The 21,021-nt window shown below is 44.6% G+C and overlaps 1 protein-coding gene across 2 annotated transcripts in view; it reads left to right on the top strand.

Moving 5' to 3' along the window:
- Window positions 1-21,021, top strand: part of LOC105016692 (protein phosphatase 1 regulatory subunit 1A) — a 37,314-nt gene that overhangs the window by 13,795 nt on the left and 2,498 nt on the right. For both annotated transcript variants that reach the window (XM_020055374.2, XM_010880704.4), the window contains exons 2-5: window positions 7,954-8,014; window positions 15,542-15,579; window positions 15,926-15,989; window positions 20,182-20,232. In XM_020055374.2, coding sequence (XP_019910933.2) covers window positions 7,954-8,014; window positions 15,542-15,579; window positions 15,926-15,989; window positions 20,182-20,232 — 214 coding nt within the window. The remainder of the gene's footprint in view (window positions 1-7,953; window positions 8,015-15,541; window positions 15,580-15,925; window positions 15,990-20,181; window positions 20,233-21,021) is intronic.

Below are 21,021 nucleotides of genomic sequence, written 5' to 3'. Positions count from 1 at the left end.
GACAGCAACGGGCCCCCCAAACCAGGTAATCCGCAGGTGTGGACCAGGACCTCATCTCCTTCGAAAATTTAAAACTGGAGGAAACTGAGAAAAGTTAGTAGTACATCCCTCATATCCCCCAGCACAATAATATAGCAGCGTAACACCTTGGAACTGAGACGGGGGGGTCCGGCGACACTGTGGCCCTACCCGGGGGAGGCCCCGGACAGGGCCCAACAGGCAGGAAATCAATCCAACCACATTGCCAGGCATCAACCAAAGGGACACCCACCAACCGCAACCCCCCTGAATGAGGGCCGAGTATTGCTAGCGGCGTACAGCCCAATTGCACAAGTGCGCAACAGAGAGTCAACAACAAGCCAGTGACTCTTCCCCCGAAAGGCATTGGAGGGAGGGCATCCCAGTGGCGACGAGAGCCCACCTGGCAAGACAGCAAGGGTGGACAGTATCAAGCCTACTGGTCACCTTCACGCCCCCGGGCCAGGCTACACCTAATTATAAACCGTGCTGTAGAGATGAGTTTTTAGTAGACACTTGAAAGTTTGCACTGAGTTTGCGTTTCTAACCTTAATTGGCAGATCATTCCACAGGAGTGGAGCTCTATGAGAAAAGGCCCTGCCGCCAACTGTTTGTTTAGAAATTCTAGGTACAATTAAAAGGCCTGCATCTTGCGATCATAGGTTACGTGTAGGTATGTATGGCTGGATCATTTCAGCCAGGTAAGTAGGAGCAAGTCCATGTATTGATTTATAGGTTAAGAGTAAAACCTTAAAATCAGCCCTAACCCTAACAGGCAGCCAATGTAAGGATGCCAGGACAGGAGTAATGTGTTCAAATATTTTTGTTCTAGTTAGGATTCTAGCAGCCATGTGCAGCACTAATTGAAGTTTATTTATTAATTTGTCTGGATAACCAGAGAGAAGAGCATTGCAGTAATCTAATCTAGAAGTAACGAAAGCGTGGATAAATTTTTCTGCATCAGTTTTTGATAGAAAGTTTATAATTTTTGCAATGTTTCGAAGATGAAAATAAGAAACTCTTGAGACATATTTTATATGTTCCTCAAAGGAGAGGTCAGGGTCAAGGGTAACGCCAAGGTTTTTTACAGTTTTTTGGGATACAACCATTGCTATGTCTCCTGGCTGGCCTGGGAACGCCTCGGTGTCCCCCCGAAAGAGCTGGAGGAAGTGTCTGGGGAGAGGGAAGTCTGGGCATCCCTGCTTAGACTGCTGCCCCCGCGACCCGGCCCCGGATAAGCGGAAGATGATGATGATGATGATGATAGTGAAAACGCAACCAGATAAACTGATAAACAAAAGATCCACGAGGCCTAACACCCTGAGGAGTTTTTGGAAAAATAAAATTTCCATGTAAATAGGCTATAAAAACGGTGCAATTCTGCAGATCTCGCCCAGGGTTTCTAGTGAGGCTAACGAGATGATTTCAACACCAGTGCATAGGTCCAGTCTCCTTGTTTAACACCAGTGCATAGGTCCAGTCTCCTTGTTTAACACCAGTGCATAGGCCCAGTCTCCTTGTTTAACACCAGTGCATAGGTCCAGTCTCCTTGTTTAACACCAGTGCATAGGTCCAGTCTCCTTGTTTAACACCAGTGCATAGGTCCAGTCTCCTTGTTTAACACCAGTACATAGGTCCAGTCTCCTTGTTTAACACCAGTGCATAGGTCCAGTCTCCTTGTTTAACACCAGTGCATAGGTCCAGTCTCCTTGTTTAACACCAGTGCATAGGCCCAGTCTCCTTGTTTAACACCAGTGCATAGGTCCAGTCTCCTTGTTTAACACCAGTGCATAGGCCCAGTCTCCTTGTTTAACACCAGTGCATAGGTCCAGTCTCCTTGTTTAACACCAGTGCATAGGTCCAGTCTCCTTGTTTAACACCAGTGCATAGGTCCAGTCTCCTTGTTTAACACCAGTGCATAGGTCCAGTCTCCTTGTTTAACACCAGTGCATAGGTCCAGTCTCCTTGTTTAACACCAGTACAAAGGTCCAGTCTCCTTGTTTAACACCAGTGCATAGGTCCAGTCTCCTTGTTTAACACCAGTGCATAGGTCCAGTCTCCTTGTTTAACACCAGTGCATAGGTCCAGTCTCCTTGTTTAACACCAGTGCATAGGTCCAGTCTCCTTGTTTAACACCAGTGCATAGGTCCAGTCTCCTTGTTTAAAACCAGTACATAGGCCCAGTCTCCTTGTTTAACACCAGTGCATAGGTCCAGTCTCCTTGTTTAACACCAGTACATAGGTCCAGTCTCCTTGTTTAACACCAGTGCATAGGCCCAGTCTCCTTGTTTAACACCAGTGCATAGGTCCAGTCTCCTTGTTTAACACCAGTGCATAGGTCCAGTCTCCTTGTTTAGGCACAGGCATCGTTTGTCTATAGGTGACATGAATAAGGTATCGAAAAAACCGAGAGGGATTTTGGAAAAATACAACTTCTGTTTCGCCTAGTGAATTTGATATTATCATATGTGCATTATTAACACAATATCAATATTTCATTTATTTTTTTATCACGGTTATCGTCATTACCAGTATATGGCGACACCTCTAGTCTTTGACCACTCTTTTTGCCTGCTCCTTCTAATAAAAATACTTCTCTCTCCGCAATTGGCAACCAAACCACCTACCTGCCTGGTAATCCTTAACACCCGTACTGTGTGTAAATGTTTGTTTCTCCCAACTTTATTCAGCCAATAGGATAACAAAACATACCTATGAAAGCTTGTGGTTTTAAAACATTAGCATGTGTGTATCATTTAAAAGAAACATAATTAAGCGTACTGTATTTTACCTGAATACCTGAAAATCATCACAAATGTCTGGAATGCTTAGATTTGTTGGTTCTTTTAAAGCAATGGTTGATGTGCTATTAGGCAGTACATTTTTGCTTATGCAATTTCATTTAAAATGTTGTTCAGTTTCCCCTGACAGCTGTAACATCTATCAGATCTGGATGTTTGACCCTTAATCAAAATTGACGACCACTTCCATAGACAGCACATGAACTCCCTCTCTCACATATAGGCACATGCAAACAATTACACATACATGCACACACTTGGTAAATATCAATGAGCTGAAGAGGGGGGGGGTTGGCAGACGTTTATTGGAGAGCAGTGTTGTGGATATCAAACAGAGAGGTGGATGAACGTGAAATGGTATTGACACAAAAACACTAAAGAGAGACCTTTTATTCTAGGCAAGTCCCTGAAGAGGCGCCCTTCTCTGAAACGTTTTTAATATTCTCGACCTTGTCAGCAAGGTTCTTGTACATGTGAGAACAACACGGCCACTTAACAATAATAACACGTGGCTTCTCAACAACCCGAGTCACTCCAATTCCCACTCTCTCTTGGAAAAAAGAGACGGATGCAACCATCTTTTTCTGGCTGTGTATGAAAGGAAAGAGTATGAATACCCAATTAGTAGTGTGGCATCAAGGGGAACAACACTGAGCCCCAACTGATGAAAAAAATGATCAAGTGTCTTTCTCTGGGAAAGCTGAACAAGACTTGGAAATGTATTGTATACAGTCATTAGGAAGCTTTCATTCGACCGTGACATCTGCATTTCATTAATTAAAAGATTACAGAGGGTTTTACCCAGGCATCTATTACCCGGGTATATTTTACCCAGGCATCTTTCAACCAGGCATATTTTACCCAGGAATCTTTCAACCAGGCATCTGTTACCCAGGCATCTTTCAACCAGGCATCTTTCAACCAGGCATCTTTCAACCAGGCATCTTTCAACCAGGCATCTTTCAACCAGGCATCTTTTACCCAGGCATCTTTCAACCAGGCATCTTTCAACCAGGCATCTTTCAACCAGGCATCTTTTACCCAGGTATATTTTACCCAGGCATCTTTCAACTAGGCATCTTTTACCCAGGCATCTTTCAACCAGGCATCTTTCAACCAGACATCTTTCAACCAGGCATCTTTTACCCAGGTATATTTTACCCAGGCATCTTTCAACCAGGCATCTTTTACCCAGGCATCTTTCAACCAGGCATCTTTCAACCAGGCATCTTTCAACCAGGCATATTTTACTCAGGCATTTTTCAACCAGGCATCTATTATCTGGGTATCTTTTACCCAGGCATCTATTATCTGGATATCGTTTACCCAGGCATCTATTACCCGGGTATCTTTTACCCAGGCATATATTATCTGGGTATCGTTTACCCAGGCATATATTACCCGGGTATCTTTTACCCAGGCATATATTATCTGGGTATCGTTTACCCAGGCATATATTACCCGGGTATCTTTTACCCAGACATCTATAACCCGGGTATCTTGTACCCAGGCATCTATTATATAAAAATAATTTCATAATTGGGACACAACTAAAAACATCTCATACTGGCCCCGAAATAATTGTTTTATCGCCACCAGCAACTTGACTTGTTCGGTGGAGAGAGAAGGCAAACAATGAGTTTATACGACTTAAAGGTCAGAGAATTTCTCGTGCTAGTGTGAAAATAACATTATATTTACGCACTATGTTAATGTTCTTTAAAGTAAATTCCTGTCATGACAATTATTGGGTCTTTGTTTTCATATTTGAATGTGAGAACCACTGGTAGCAAATTGATGTTTGTCAAATCCTTCCTTTGCTTTGACTAATTTTCTAATTATATACTGTAAAGCTGAAACCGGAGCAACTTGGCAGGTGATGTAAGAAGGCTGGCTCCTTTAATATATGTTAACTGACGTTTGAGTGGTGTGTCACAGCAGACACATACAATAATGTGATCACTAATGTCTTCACAGAAGTCCGCAATGATGTAATACAAAGGAATATTAGCTCGAATTAAGAGAGAGTTGGTTCATGCAAAAAAAAGGGGATTTGTTTTGGCTTCGGGGACAATTTGGGAAAGATTCACAACATCGAAGTGGATCCGCATAGATTATCTTGGGTTGAACATATCCCATTTGAGGTTGCCTAGTAACACAAATTACAAGGGAAAATGAGGAACAATATGTTCACTGAGGGCAGTCAGAACATAGACAGGAGCTGGAGGTATATAGCAGACTGGAGGTCTATAGCAGAAAGAGCAAGAGGTCTGTAGTAGACAGGAGGTATATACTGGAGCAGATGCGATCTAAAGTTGACAGGAGCAGAAGTGAGTATATAGTAGGCAGGAGGAGAAGGAAGTCTACAGAACAAAGGAGCGGAAGGAGGTCAAGACAGGAGCAGAGTGAGATCTAGACAAATAGGATCAGGTCTGCTGCAGAAGGCCGCCGAAGGAGGTCTATAGCAGACAGCAGCTGAAGGAGGTCTATAACAGACAGCAGCCAAAGGAGGTCTATAGCAGACAGCAGCTGAAGGAGGTCTATAGCAGAGAGCAGCCGAAGGAGGTCTATAGCAGACAGCAGCTGAAGGAGGTCTGTAGCAGACAGCAGCCGAAGGAGGTCTGTAGCAGACAACAGCTGAAGGAGGTCTATAGCAGACAGCAGCTGAAGAAGGTCTGTAGCAGACAGCAGCCAAAGGAGGTCTGTAGCAGACAGCAGCCGAAGGAGGTCTATAGCAGACAGCAGCCGAAGGAGGTCTATAGCAGACAGCAGCCGAAGGAGGACTGTAGCAGACAGCAGCTGAAGGAGGTCTGTAGCAGACAGCAGCCAAAGGAGGTCTGTAGCAGACAGCAGCCAAAGGAGGTCTGTAGCAGACAGCAGCCGAAGGAGGTCTATAGCAGACAGCAGCCGAAGGAGGTCTGTAGCAGACAACAGCTGAAGGAGGTCTATAGCAGACAGCAGCTGAAGGAGGTCTGTAGCAGACAGCAGCCAAAAGAGGTCTGTAGCAGACAGCAGCCGAAGGTCTATAGCAGACAGCAGCCGAAGGAGGTCTATAGCAGACAGCAGCCGAAGGAGGACTGTAGCAGACAGCAGCTGAAGGAGGTCTGTAGCAGACAGCAGCTGAAGGAGGTCTATAGCAGACAGCAGCCGAAGGAGGTCTATAGCAGACAGCAGCCGAAGGAGGTCTGTAGCAGACAGCAGCCGAAGGAGGTCTATAACAGACAACAACAATGAGAGAGATGTGGCTTGGATTTTTACAAGCAACAGTTCAAATACTTTGTGAAACACTTAGAAGCCGATTCCGCCAGCTCAGAGTTTGAAGAGGAGCCTTCGGACCTGCATCACAGAGGGGTTAACAGAGAAACTGCCTAGATTTAAACCGTTAAACCGTGACCGTATTAAGAACAGAACTGTAACCTCTGTGCATGTGATGCCAAGTCGGTGAGATGTTTGACAATGATAGGGTTAATGACTGGAGTTTATTAGAACTGTTTCAATACCAGGCAGGTAGACAGAGAGGGAGAACAGGAGGCTAGCTTTTCTGGGCATTTCATCAATAGAATGAAAAGGCCCAAATGTCAAACCACATCGCAGAGGGTCCCTTTGATGGAATGCATTGACGTTGTTCAAGACACAGGCGTCTGTGCACACAACAAACTTTACTGAAGTCCGATAGATTTGACTGTGACAACCTGTTTCAGCGGTGAGAAGCCCATTAAGTCCTGTAAACTCTTGTAACGTTCCTAGAAAACAAGTTGACACATGCTCAAAGAGCAAATTGCTGCTCCTTTCAAGTCAGCCAAGAGAGGCCTGTTACTTTGTGGTGGCTGGTCATGAAGGATCGGCGGAGAGCACTGGGCGGGGAGCGCTGGGGGGAGACTACAGCTCGGAGAATGCAGGTGGACAGCGATTACAGTATACTCCATGGGGAGCCAACGATTCATGTGGGATTCCAAGGAAATAGGGGACCCCAAGCAAACCCATCACGGCAGTAATGACACACTTATGAAACCAGTCGTGGCACCTTTTATCAGTGTCATGGCAGTATAACTGCCTTCGTGACATTAATTCACTAATAATGTCTGCCTTCTATACTACTGAAATGAGTCCAGATGGAGTGTGATATATGGCCAATATACCACACCCAGGGGCAGTTCTTTGGCCTGCACACTGACTTACTCAAAGACATATTCACCATTAATCTCAGAAGTGCCCTAATTGCTATTAAAACAGTTATCAATGAACAGTGAAAAAAGATGTGTCATAGCCGTTGTGTATGGTTTAACATAGCATTGCTTTTGGCCAATCAGCATCTTGGACCCAAACTACCTAGTACATACGTATAAATATTACTGTGTGGGGTACTGGCTGCAGAATGCAGAGTTGCAGATTCCTAAATTAAATGACAGTAGGATTGAACTTCACATGACTTTCAGCCTTACTCAGCAAGACGTCCAACTCTGAGCCCACAACTGCTGCCGTGTGAAGTGTATGTCTGTGTGTGTGTGAGTGTGTGAGTGTGTGTCCATGTCTGTGTGTGTGTGTGAGTGTGTGTGTGTGTGTGTCCATGTCTGTGTGTGTGCCCACAATAAAGCAAGTTCAGGAAGAGGTCAGTGATGTGTGTGTTAGTGTTCACATTTTTCTATCCAAGTGGGGACAAACAATAGTAAAATGTGACCATGTAACATTAGGGTTGAGTTTATAGGGTTGAGTTTATAGGGTTGAGTTTATAGGGTTCAGTTTATAGGGTTGAGTTTATAGGGTTAGGTTTATAGGGTTGAGTTTATAGGGTTAGGTTTATAGGGTTGAGTTTATAGGGTTTGGTTTATAGGGTTGAGTTTATAGGGTTTGGTTTATAGGGTTGAGTTTATAGGGTTTGGTTTATAGGGTTGAGTTATAGGGTTAGGTTTTGGGTAAGGGGATGGGAAGAAAAGGATTTTGATTCTTTGTGTACCCGTTCATAAAATTCCCTAAATGTGTGCGTGCACCTTTGTTTCCTATATGCATTCATATCCCAGCAATACTGTTGCTGCAGTCCATTTGAGCTCCTCTAACTCCCAAATAACACATACCACCTGTCTTTCCTTGGTTAACACTGACTGCTGATGACTGATGTGTGACTCCACCTCTGCAGATCAGAAGACGGCGCCCAACCCCGGCAACTCTGGTAGCGTCCAGTGACCAGTCTTCTCCAGGTAACTAAATAGTCTCTTATTCACTTTTAATGTTTGTTTTTTGTGTACCACTGGATGTTCTCCTGCCAATCTCCTCAGCCTTCCTTCCAGCAACGGGGCCACTAAACAATGTGTGGCTTGCCAACCTACATAACGATGGAGTCATAATCCAGGTAGATGATTGTCCAGCATTTCATTCCTGCTGAGTAAGATCACATTTCCAGGTTGGATCTGATTCGTAGCATTTCTGTACCCTGCCTTGTTTGGCTCTCCCTCTCTGTCCTTCCTGGCTACATTGAAGACATGTTATAAAAAGGAATCAGCTAAATTAGAAAGTGCAGTCCATTTTTACATCTGGCTACAAACAATGTTTGCGATGAGTTGGGCGTGTTATGACCTGTCCACTGTACGTAATTAAGCAGGTAAGATGTAATTAAGCAGGTTAGGTGTAATTAAGCAGGTTAGATGTAATTAAGCAGGTTAGATGTAGGTGTAGGTCACAGAATGAAGTGGGTTGTTTTTTTTTACCATTGGAGAGTTGGCGACAAACCAATCAAGATTAATTTCACCCATATTCAGGTTATTCTGAAAGTATTCTGACCACTTCACTTTTTCCACATGTAGCTACATTACAGTGTTATTCTAAAATAGATTAAACACAATAGATTAAAAAAATAAGTTTTATCATGAATCTACTATGTACGTAATGACAAACCAGAAAACAGGTTTTCAGAAGATTTTTAAAATGTATAAAAAAGCCCATAGAAAAATCACATTTACATAGTATTCAGTCCCTTTGCTAAGACATTTGAAATTGAGCACAGGTGAATCCTGTTTCCACTGATCATCCTTGAGTTGTTTCTATAACTTCATTGGTGTCCACCTGTGGAAAATTAAATTGATTGTTGACCATACGAGTTCGTGTATGATGGGATAACCATCCAGCGAGACAAACATCCCTACAGTGAAGCATGGTGGTGGCAGCATTGTGGTGGCAGCATTATGCTGTGGGTATGCTTTTCATCAGCAGAGACTGGGAACCTAGACAGGGGCAAGACTTTTAGACATAGCTGGGTTCTTTACAGGTCCTATGGTAAATTACACCTTAGGGGAACAGGAAAAGAAGAGCCAACCCCAACTTGTTGACAACTCCCAATGCAATCAGAATAAAAAGACCCATGCAACATGAGTAGGACACATGATTCATAATTAATAAGAATAATCTGTGAAAATGTCTGTAGGACTTAAGCTGCCTTTCTGTTCTTATTGACTATACAGTCTTTCTTCTCTTACTGACTATAAGAGCTAAACTATCTTTCTGTTCTTACTGACTTTAAGTTACAGGTTGTCTTTTGGTTCTTACAGACTATATGATCTAGTAGTTTTAAGGATGTTTAATCACAGAGACTCTTGAGACTCCACACTGTGTATGAGTCAAGTTTTGGTAATTCCCCTTTCCCTACTTTCTCACTCTCCCTTCTCCCTGTAAGATATATTTCTCTCTCCCTCTCTTACTAAGTGAGTGAATGACTGACTGAGTATACCTTTTTAAATAGCGTAGTGGTTAGAGAAGCAGACCTGTGAACGAAGTATGCATTATGAATTATCCTGTATAGACAATAACTTCGCTGGCTAAAACCTTCAGTATCTACATTATCATAAGCCTGAATTAAAACAGTTCACGGTTATATTGCGGCTGTTTCTGGTGGATTTTTGAAAAGCATCCGTGCATGCGTTTTGGGTCAGGATAGACAAACACACTTGCTGGCTACAACATACATTAGTTACGTTATAGTAAGCCTTAACTTAAACTGTATAGTCTTGCTAGCAATTGCTCAATTCTTATGATTATTCCTAGGAAGTTACTATACTAGTAAGCCTATTACTGGCTAATAAGCTGTAAAAATGGCCAGTGGCAAATGCAGTACAGACGCTATTTGTGGTGGAGGTAAACTTAGTAAGAAACGTTAATCAGTTTAACTGTATAAATGTAATTCACGAATGGCCAATTTACTATCAAAACAGCCAGTGGCAAAAGAGGATTTGTTCAGGGTACAGACAAGAGGCTATACTGACATCCAGCAAATATACAACACTGTGGTGTAGTGGTTAAGGACACAACCTCTCACGTGGCCGACCCGGGTTTGATTCTCGAGGTGGCAACACTTTCTATTGCAGGGCGGCTGAACTAGGCTTGCCTGATTAACGGTCTTCTCTCCCCTCTCCCTTCATCTGTCTGTGGTCTCTCCCCCTGTCTGTCTCTCTCGCCATCTCTTTTTTACATTCTCTCTCTTTCTCCTTCCCTTTCTACATCTTTCTCTGTCCCTCTCCATCTCTGTTTCCAGCATCATCTCTCTCTCTCTCTCTTTGGCTCGGCATATTCATGAATAATAGAAATGTTTAATGCATCACACTGGGACTTCTACAGACGTTCTGCTTGTTTAATGTGTTCATCAAAAAACACATTTCAAATGTGTGTGGGAATTGTGTGAATGTAGTGTACGGTATGAACAGCTGTCTCTAGACCTTCAGTGTGGTCTCTAGGATCTACAAATTGTTATAGTGGCCATGACTCATTGAGTGACCAACTTACTGGCGTTTTTTTTTTGCGAGTATGGCTGGTTGTCCTCGACATTGTGTGTACGTACGATCAGTGTGTACAATATGTGTGTGTGTGTGTGTGAGCAAAGGGCGAATGTGGGATGAGCTGGTTATATTCCTTCCATAGCGGTGTGGATGTGACAGTGGCAGTGGCAGGGGCACCACGGAGCTGGAGGCTGTCATCACTCTTCATCTCAGGGGGAAGAAAATAATAAGTACTTGATCTTTGTACATTCTCACCCTCCCCCCCAACTCCTGTTGCCCAGTCTTCCCCTCCGTCCCCCTCACCCAACACCCCTGTGTCCTCCTCAGAGTGTCACAGACCAGAGAAGGGAGGAGGAACAAAAGGGAGAAAGAGAGATCGGTGTGTAGAGAAATGAACGAGGCAGTCGGAAAATAATTAGAATAAGGAGAGGGTTAGGGTGAATGAGGAGACGAGGAGATCAAGAGAGGGAGTGAGATGTGTGAAAAGAGGAGAGAAGAAGATCCAGAGAGCGGGGGGGGGGGGGGTATGGTAAAAGGAGAGGAATCCGAGGAACTGAACGTGGGCAGAGAGGCAGGGCAATGAGGCGCATAAAAACCAGAGAGAAGGAAAGAGAGGAAAATGATAGATGGGGGTTGAGAAGCAATAAAGACAGAAATAGACAAATAGAGAGACACGATGAGAGACTTTGGATTGGGAAAGAGACTGAAGAAGAGATGGTGCATCTGTAGTGAGAGTCATGATGGGGGGGTTTGGGGGGGAGGATGGTGCATCTGTAGTGAGAGTCATGATGGGGGGGTTGGTGGGGGGAGGGGAGGGGGGAGGATGGTGCATCTGTAGTGAGAATCATGATGAGGGGGTTGGTGGGGGGGGGGGGGGGGGAGGATGGTGCATCTGTAGTGAGAGTCATGATGAGGGGGGTTGGTGGGGGGAGGGGAGGGGGGAGGATGGTGCATCTGTAGTGAGAGTCATGATGAGGGGGGTTGGTGGGGGGAGGGGAGGGGGGAGGATGGTGCATCTGTAGTGAGAGTCATGATGAGGGGGGGGGGTGCATCTGTAGTGAGAGTCATGATGAGGGGGTTGGTGGGGGGGGGTAGAAACAGTGGGTGGGAGGGGAGTGGGAGAGGATGGTGCAGCAGTAGTGTGGGTCATGATGAGGGGGGGGGGTGCATCTGTAGTGAGAGTCATGATGAGGGGGTTGGTGGGGGGGGGGTATAAACAGTGGGTGGGAGGGGAGTGGGAGAGGATGGTGCAGCAGAAGTGTGGGTCATGATGAGAAAGGGAGGGGGTGTGGGGGTTCCCGTCTTTTCCAGGTAACCCATCTCTCCCATTCAAAATACATGAATAATAGTAACCCTGGCAACACACACAACAAACTATTGCCAATTTAAAAAATAAAAACAAAACCTGGTTTCCATTTTGGTCCTATATATACTGTAAGCTGTCACAGACTGAACAATGATGGGTAGTAGAATACGCTGCAGCTGCACTCACTCACACGCACACTCATATTCACATGCACACACACACATTTCTGACATTCGTATTACCGAGTCTGAGAGAAACTGAGAGAGAGGGCAAGAGGGATGGACAGACAGACATAGAGACAGAGAGAGAGACAGACAGACATAGAGACAGAAAGAGAGACAGACAGACAGACATAGAGACAGAGAGAGAGAGACAGACAGACATAGAGACAGAAAGAGAGACAGACAGACAGACATAGAGACAGAGAGACAGACAGACATAGAGACAGAAAGAGAGACAGACAGACAGACAGACAGACATAGAGACAGAGAGAGAGAGACAGACATACAGACATAGAGACAGAGAGAAAGACAGACAGACATAGGGACAGAGAGAGAGACAGACAGACATAGAGACAGAGAGAGACAGACAGACAGACATAGAGACAGAGAGAGAGACAGACAGACATAGAGAGAGAGAGACAGACAGACATAGAGAGAGAGAGACAGACATACATAGAGACAGAGAGAGAGACAGACATAGAGACAGAGAGACAGACAGAGAGTGGGATAGACAGACATAGAGAGAGAGAGACAGACAGAGAGAGGGATAGACAGACATAGAGAGAGAGAGACAGACAGACAGAGAGACAGACAGACAGACAGAGAGACAGACATAGAGACAGAGAGAGAGACAGACTGACAGACATAGAGACAGAGAGAGAGACAGACAGACAGACATAGAGAGAGACAGACATAGAGAGAGACAGACAGACAGACAGAGAGACAGACAGACAGGCATTGAGACAGACAGACAGGCATTGAGACAGACAGACAGACATAGAGACAGAGAGAGAGAGACAGACAGACATAGAGAGAGAGAGGGGGGTCTATCGAAAATGTGGCCCCCGGAGTGGGGTCTCATGTTATTGATATCTGCAACTTTACACATAAAATAATCAAATGTCTCTAGTTTTCTTTGATATGTCTCAGAAAATGCAGTGTGGAGTAAACAAGCTGTAAGAGTGTGTAACAGGAGACCGACAACCAGAGAACTCACTACTCTTCTCTGATCATTAGCCTCTCTATAGTGGGAACTCTGGAGGAGATCAAGCAGATTGAGCTGCATCAAACAGTTATGTCATTCACATAATTATTACCACACACAATTTCTTGATTTCACAAGGGGTCTACCCGTTGTGCCACGACCTTTCAGCATAATTGTTGTGCAAATTTAGTTGAATTGCTTCGATCGGTTGCTATTTCCACAAATGCTGACACCTCCCATTCAACTGCTAGTGTCATGTGCCTCTGTGTGTCTAACTGACAGACAGACAGACTGATGGGCAGACAGGCAGAGGGATAAACAGGCAGACAGACAGACATACAGACAGGCAGGCAGACAGACTGACTGACACAGACAGACAGACAGACATGCAGGCAGACAGGCAGAGGGACAGACAGACAGACAAACAGGCAGACAGACAGACAGGCAGAGGGACAGACAGACAGACTGACTGACACAGACAGACAGACAGTCAGACTGGGATGGGATAGATGAGACGGTATGAAAGGTACAGATACACATATCTCACAGACTTGTTGAAGAGCAGTTTCAAATCCAAACACACAAATACAAATGCACGCACAAACACACACACGTGCAGATGCGGACACACATGCAAACCTGAAGTAGTCATACACATGGAACTACAAAATGTAGTGTCTGGGGATGTTTATGTTGCTAGGCAACAAAGTGACTGTGTCCTAGAAAAAGTTTAAAGGCAGAGCCACAGGCAGCCAGACAAAGGCGGGGTTCCAACTGTGTTTTCTGGGGCATTTGGGGAAGTAACCATATTTTTCCTGCCCCCCTGTACACACACACACACACACAACCTCACACCCACACACACACAGCATACTTGTTGTTCCTGGTTAATGGTGTCACTGTATGTCAGTGCAATCAACAGTCTTTTTTCCTAACCTCAACACTTACCTTAACCCTAACACTGACCTTAACCACAATAACCTAAACTATATACCTAAACTTTACCTATCCCTGATCCCTAACCTCTAATGCCTAAACTTTACCTATCTCTGATCCCTAACCCTAACCTCTAATGCCTAAACTTTACTTATCCCTGATGCCTAACCCTAACCTCTAATGCCTAAACTTTACCTATCCCTGATGCCTAACCCTAACATCTAATGCCTAAACTTTAGTTTTCCCTGATGCCTAACCCTAACCTCTAATGCCTAAACTTTACCTATCTCAGATCCCTAACCCTAACCTCTAATGCCTAAACTTAACCAATCCCTGGTGCCTAACCCTAACCTCTAATGCCTAAACTTAACCTAGCCCTGATACCCAACCCTAACCTCTAATGCCTAAACTTTACCTATCTCTGATGCCTAACCCTAACCTCTAATGCCTAAACTTTACCTATCTCTGATCCCTAACCCTAACCTCTAATGCCTAAACTTAACCAATCCCTGATGCCTAACCCTAAAATCTTGTTTTTTTCTGGTTGGGACGGCCACACACAAACACACACACACAGCATACTTGTTGTTCCTGGTTAATTGTGTCACTGTATGTCAGTGCAATCAGTGCAGTCTTTTTTCATTTCAGATTTCCTCTTAATATAAATTCACATGGTGTCAAGCTGTACAGTACTGACCAGAACACACATTGATTACTTGAATGTCTACATCTGTTTGTGCATGTTAAAGTCATTAATCTTAGCATCGTGACAGTCCAGTGTCATGCTGACATATGGCGTAATTGAACCATCTGGGCGAATCGTTCACAGTCCGTGAACCCCAACTCCACCCTCTCGCTCGTAATGCTCTCCGTGGACGCGGTACAGAAGATGACTTCCAGAGAGTGATGAGGGCATTCATTAACGTTTCTGACATTATTGTTTTACAACAAATACATTTATGTACAGTTAAACATCTAGTTTGGGAGGTACTTTACATGTCGTCTCTATGTCAGACTTAAATAATACGCCTCTCTTATTTCGAATAAGTGATAAATATAAATATATCAAATATATCGATGTGCATTCTGAAAAATCCGTCCATGCCGGGTCTGTGAAAGAGACTATACCGTGTGGTGTAATTAACCCTTACATTCAACTCATTTTCGCTCCCTCTGCTTTGGGACTCGGGTCCAAATGCAGGAAGTGTGTGATTTATCATTCAGCCCTTGCGTCTCGTATTCATCCCAGAGTGAATCTCCGTAGGTCTGCACAGCCCTGACAAATAATGTGCATGAGAGTGTTTGTGGGTGGATGGGTGTGCAGGCTTGCAAAGCTTTAAGTACACTCTGTCCTGTCACGTTTATATATGTGTGCGTTTCCGGTTCTGCTTTTTTCTGTATGTGTGAGTAATCTCTACTGTTTAATTGAGTACCATCGTATCCCTGACATCTATGGCATTTTGTAGCGTTCAACGTCAATTCAAAGTTTCTGTCCCTCCTTCTCCCCTCTGCAGAGATAGACGAAGACCGTCTCCCCAACCAGTTGTACAAGGTAATGTGTTCTTCACATGGAATGTATCAATGGAGAAATCATTAGGAACCAGAAACTGGATAGCAAATTTAAATATATCTGTCCGGATCGACCTGTGGAAATTGTATGACATGTTAAAACTGTAAATGTGTACATCGACTGAAATGTGTACATCCGTGAACCCAATAATATATTCAATACTCATATCACCTTGATTCATTTTCTCACCATCTATTGCACGTCATTGCGATATTCAGTGCCATAATTTCTATTGACTGCCACTACCCGCACCGTCACCACCCGTCACATTCTGTCCACGGGTTAATGCACCTAACGGTTAACGGTGTTTTGGATTCTTTTGCCGCAGGCGGCCCTGCTGAACTCCCCCAGGCAGAGGAGGAAAGGGGCGCGAGGTACGCCAACCATGAAAGGTGAGGTCATACAACTTTAAAATATAGACGAGCGACACGTAAGTTTAGAAAGGCTCCAGTATTCGATTTAAATGTGATGTTTAATTTTCTTGAATTTGCTCATCTCTTGAATAGTTGCCTCCCCGAGCTTCGGCGTTACAAGCTACGTTGCCTGTCACCTGTTTTCCGATTTGGGCAGTTAGGGCTTATTTCAAAACAGCTCAGTGGACCCCCCCCCCCTCCCCCCACTGTATTTTCCACACATTCATAACCCACAGTGGGCCAGGATTAATCGCGTGGTTTAACCGGGCTGAAGCACATGGGCCCAAGACAGTGAGTGGTCTGAAAGGCAGAATAAAACATCCACCTACAGGTCCCAACCTGGGCAGCGCTCCACCCAGAAGCCAAATATAGAACAGCATGCTAGCTGTGTTGTGACCATAGACATACATTACAATCCATAGAAGTGTTCAACTATAGTTTTTGCTATTGAACTCATGGGTACCATATCGATAGCTGCTTCTATTGTAAGGTCGTCAGTTTGTCTTTAAATCATTTCTAAATATAGTCAAGGTGAAGTGCAGGATACAGGTCTGAGCGCAATTATTTGTCGGCGTGGTAGCGTTTTGATCTAGAGCGTAGGGCTTGGAAAGTGAAAAGTTGCTGGTTCTTGTCCTTGAGCTGCCAATGTGAAAAGCCCTGTCGTTCTGGCCCTTGGCGAGACAGTTTATCCCAATTGCTCCCAGGCCACTGCTGTGAATAAGACGTGTGTACTTAGCTGATAGGAAGACTCATTTGTCTGCAGAACATCCGTTTGTTTTCAACAATGACATAACAGCAGTTCGTTTCTTCCTTCAAAACTTATTAAATCTTGTGATGTGCAATGGAAAATCTATTAGACTCTGGTTACTACACAATATCTGCCTTTTCATTTGCCGTGGTTTGCTTTCAATATCTGGTTGTTTCAATCTACAATATAACAGCGTGTTATTGTCAGAGTTCAGCTACACACTTCGCTCCTTTATGTGGAATTGATAAGATACAGCTAATGTCTTCTGTAATACCATATATGATATAGATTTCCGTGAACTATATGTAATTGCATTTAAGCTAATGTGTTTAACGAAGCAGAACATTTGGGGAACATGATAAAATCCTAAAAATGCCTCTGCTCAACTGTAAGCTATACAAAATGTTTATACATTTTATAAAAAGTTATTCTGTTGTGGGGTCGGATATGATTGATGATTACCATGGGGAGAGTCATTCATTACATGCAGCTTTAACTCTAATAAATGTGCTGAACACGGCTGTGCTGGTGGATTACAGCTAATGAAGAGATGGATGAAAGCACTGATTAGGTTCTTCATCTAACTAATACGTTTATTTTGGTTCTCTGACTTAATGTTTGCGTAGCCGTGGCTTTAACACATTAGACTACGCCAACTCGGTGGATGGTGAAGTTCAGGAACTCAGAAGGCTGTCATTATTAAAACAACACGTTCTTTGGTCCAGAGTGGGTTGTAGCAGATACCCAGGTTTGGAGTCAAATGTACATGCAAACTGTTATTGGAAGATTTCTTTCTGTTTTATTTAAGGATTGCCTCGGAACCTTTGATAATTTTTAATGAGATTTGGATGTAATATGTGTTGGTATGTGTAACAGGTGTGAAATAGTATAGTTGGAAATAGTTGGAACATGTAGCATTGCAGTCAGTTTCGTCACTCACTCAAAGACCTTGAAGTATCTCTGTAAAGCACTTTGTGACAACTGCTGTTGTAAAAAGGGCTTTATAAATACATTTGATTGATTGATTTGATTGAAGTAGTAGTATCCACTTGTTAAGCCTGGGCCGTGGCTTTTGTGTGACGTTTACGGCGATCGTGACGACGCTTCCTGGGCGACAGTTGGCTTGGTGTTCAGAGGTTTGCTGGTTTAACCACCACATGGGGCGGTTGGAACGAAGTGGTTGCGCTGGATCACTCAGTTGGGCTCTTCCCGGCTGTTTGTATTGCAGCGGAAAAGCAGAGGTAAAAGTGAGTTGTGTTTAACGGTTTGAAATAGTTTGTCAGTTAGCTTTGAGTCCTTGGCCGCTGAATCTTTATATCACAAGCACCTTTTGGCACATGGGCTTAGCTAGGTAATGTTGCCATGACATCGCCTACAAGTGGATGTACACTCACCTAATGGATTATTAGGAACACCATACTAATACTGTGTTTGACCCCCTTTCGCCTTCAGAACTGCCTTAATTCTACGTGGCATTGATTCAACAAGGTGCTGAAAGCATTCTTTAGGAATGTTGGCCCATATTGATAGGATTGCATCTTGCAGTTGATGGAGATTTGTGGGATGCACATCCAGGGCTCGAAGCTCCCGTTCCACCACATCCCAAAGATGCTCTATTGGGTTGAGATCTGGTGACTGTGGGGGCCATTTCAGTACAATGAACTCATTGTCATCTTCAAGAAACCAATTTGAAATGATTCGAGCTTTGTGACATGGTGCATTATTCTGCTGGAAGTAGCCATCAGAGGATGGGTACATGGTGGTCATAAAGGGATGGACATGGTCAGAAACAATGCTCAGGTAGGCCGTGGCATTTAACGATGCTCAATTGGCACTAAGGGGCCTAAAGTGTGCCAAGAAAACATCCCCCACACCATTACACCACCACCACCAGCATGCACAGTGGTAACAAGGCATGATAGATCCATGTTCTCATTCGGTTTATGCCAAATTCTGACTCTACCATCTGAATGTCTCAACAGAAATCGAGACTCATCAGACCAGGCAACATTCTTTCAGTCTTCAACTGTCCAATTTTGGTGAGCTCGTGCAAATTGTAGCCTCTTTTTCCTATTTGTAGTGGAGATGAGTGGTACCCGGTGGGGTCTTCTACTGTTGTAGCCCATCCACCTCAAGGTTGTGCGTGTTGTGGCTTCACAAATGCTTTGCTGCATACCTCGGTTGTAACGAGTGGTTATTTCAGTCAAAGTTGCTCTTCTATCAGCTTGAATCAGTCGGCCCATTCTCCTCTGACCTCTAGCATCAACAAGGCATTTTCGCCCACAGGACTGCCGCATACTGGATGTTTTTCCCTTTTCACACCATTCTTTGTAAACCCTTGAAATGGTTGTGCGTGAAAATCCCAGTAACTGAGCAGATTGTGAAATACTCAGACCGGCCCGTCTGGCACCAACAACCATGCCACACTCAAAATTGCTTAAATCACCTTTCTTTCCCATTCTGACATTCAGTTTGGAGTTCAGGAGATTGTCTTGACCAGGACCACACCCCTAAATGCATTGAAGCAACTGCCATGTGATTGGTTGATTAGATAATTACATTAATGAATACATTGAACAGGTGTTCCTAATAATTCTTTAGGTGAGTGTATATTGGAGAAGCACTTTCATGTTAAACCGTCTTTGCTGTGATTTTATTAATGGATGGATGATAACTGCAACTAAAGCTCAACAGCACCCATCCCTCCCTCATCTTCTCTACCCCTCCTTCCCCATCCCTCCATCATTTTCTCTTCCTCTCCTTCCCCATCCCTCCCTCATCATCTCTACCTCTCCTTCCCCATCCCTCCCTCATCATCTCTACCTCTCCTTCCCCATCCCTCCCTCATCATCTCTACCTCTCCTTCCCCATCCCTCCCTCATCATCTCTACCTCTCCTTCCCCATCCCTCCCTCATCATCTCTACCTCTCCTTCCCCATCCCTCCCTCATCATCTCTACCTCTCCTTCCCCATCCCTTCATCATTTTCTCTTCCTCTCCTTCCCCATCCCTCCCTCCATCATCTTCTCTACCCCTCCTTCCCCATCCCTCCATCATTTTCTCTTCCTCTCCTTCCCCATCCCTCCCTCATCATCTCTACCTCTCCTTCCCCATCCCTCCCTCATCATCTCTACCTCTCCTTCCCCATCCCTTCATCATTTTCTCTTCCTCTCCTTCCCCATCCCTCCCTCCATCATCTTCTCTACCTCTCCTTCCCCATCCCTCCCTCATCATCTCTACCTCTCCTTCCCCATCCCTCCCTCATCATCCCTCCCTCTCCTACCCCATCCCTCCATCATTTTCTCTACTTCTCCTTCTCCATCCCTCCCTTCCTCTCCTTCCCCATCCCTCTCTATCTCTGCTTCTCCCTCCCTCCATCCCTCCCTACCTCCTTCTCCATCCCTCTCTCCTTCCCTACCTGCAGAGTTACAGTTCATGGTGGAACACCATCTGTATCGTCAACAGCAGGGAGGAGGTGAGGAACTGTCTGTTTCCTAGGGGGTGTTTTAGGGGTGTTTCAGGGGTGTTTCCTAGGGGGTGTTTCAGGGGTGTTTCCTAGGGGGTGTTTCAGGGGTGTTTCCTAGAGGGTGTTTCAGGGGTGTTTCCTAGGGAGTGTTTCAGGGGTGTTTCCTAGGGGGTGTTTCCTAGGGGGTGTTTCCTAGGGGGTGTTTCAGGGGTGTTTCCTAGTGGGTGTTTCCTAGTGGGTGTTTCAGGGGTGTTTCATAGGGAGTGTTTCAGGGGTGTTTCCTAGGGAGTGTTTCAGGGGTGTTTCCTAGGGGGTGTTTCCTAGGGGGTGTTTCCTAGAGGGTGTTTCCTAGGGGGTGTTTCCTAGGGGGTGTTTCCTAGAGGGTGTTTCAGGGGTGTTTCCTAGTGGGTGTTTCAGGGGTGTTTCCTAGTGGGTGTTTCAGGGGTGTTTCCTAGAGGGTGTTTCCTAGGGGGTGTTTCCTAGGGGGTGTTTCCTAGAGGGTGTTTCCTAGGGGGTGTTTCCTAGGGGGTGTTTCCTAGAGGGTGTTTCAGGGGTGTTTCCTTGAGGGTGTTTCCTAGGGGGTGTTTCAGGGGTGTTTCCTTTTGGACGTTTTAGGGGTGTTTCTTTCCCTCTTGCTCTTTGGGTTTAAGGCTGGATAAGCGGTAATCACTTAGTAAACGACTTCATGAAGTAAATTTGAATTAGTTATTGATTGATTGCACACAGTCATTTTTCCATCAGCTCTGAAACATCAGATGTACATCAGTTAGGGCCATGCCAACATTCATGCATTATGAT

Source organism: Esox lucius, chromosome 17 (assembly GCF_011004845.1).
Source record: "Esox lucius isolate fEsoLuc1 chromosome 17, fEsoLuc1.pri, whole genome shotgun sequence".
NCBI classification, from domain to species: Eukaryota; Metazoa; Chordata; class Actinopteri; order Esociformes; family Esocidae; genus Esox; species Esox lucius.
This window is presented reverse-complemented; position numbering and strand designations above follow the sequence as displayed.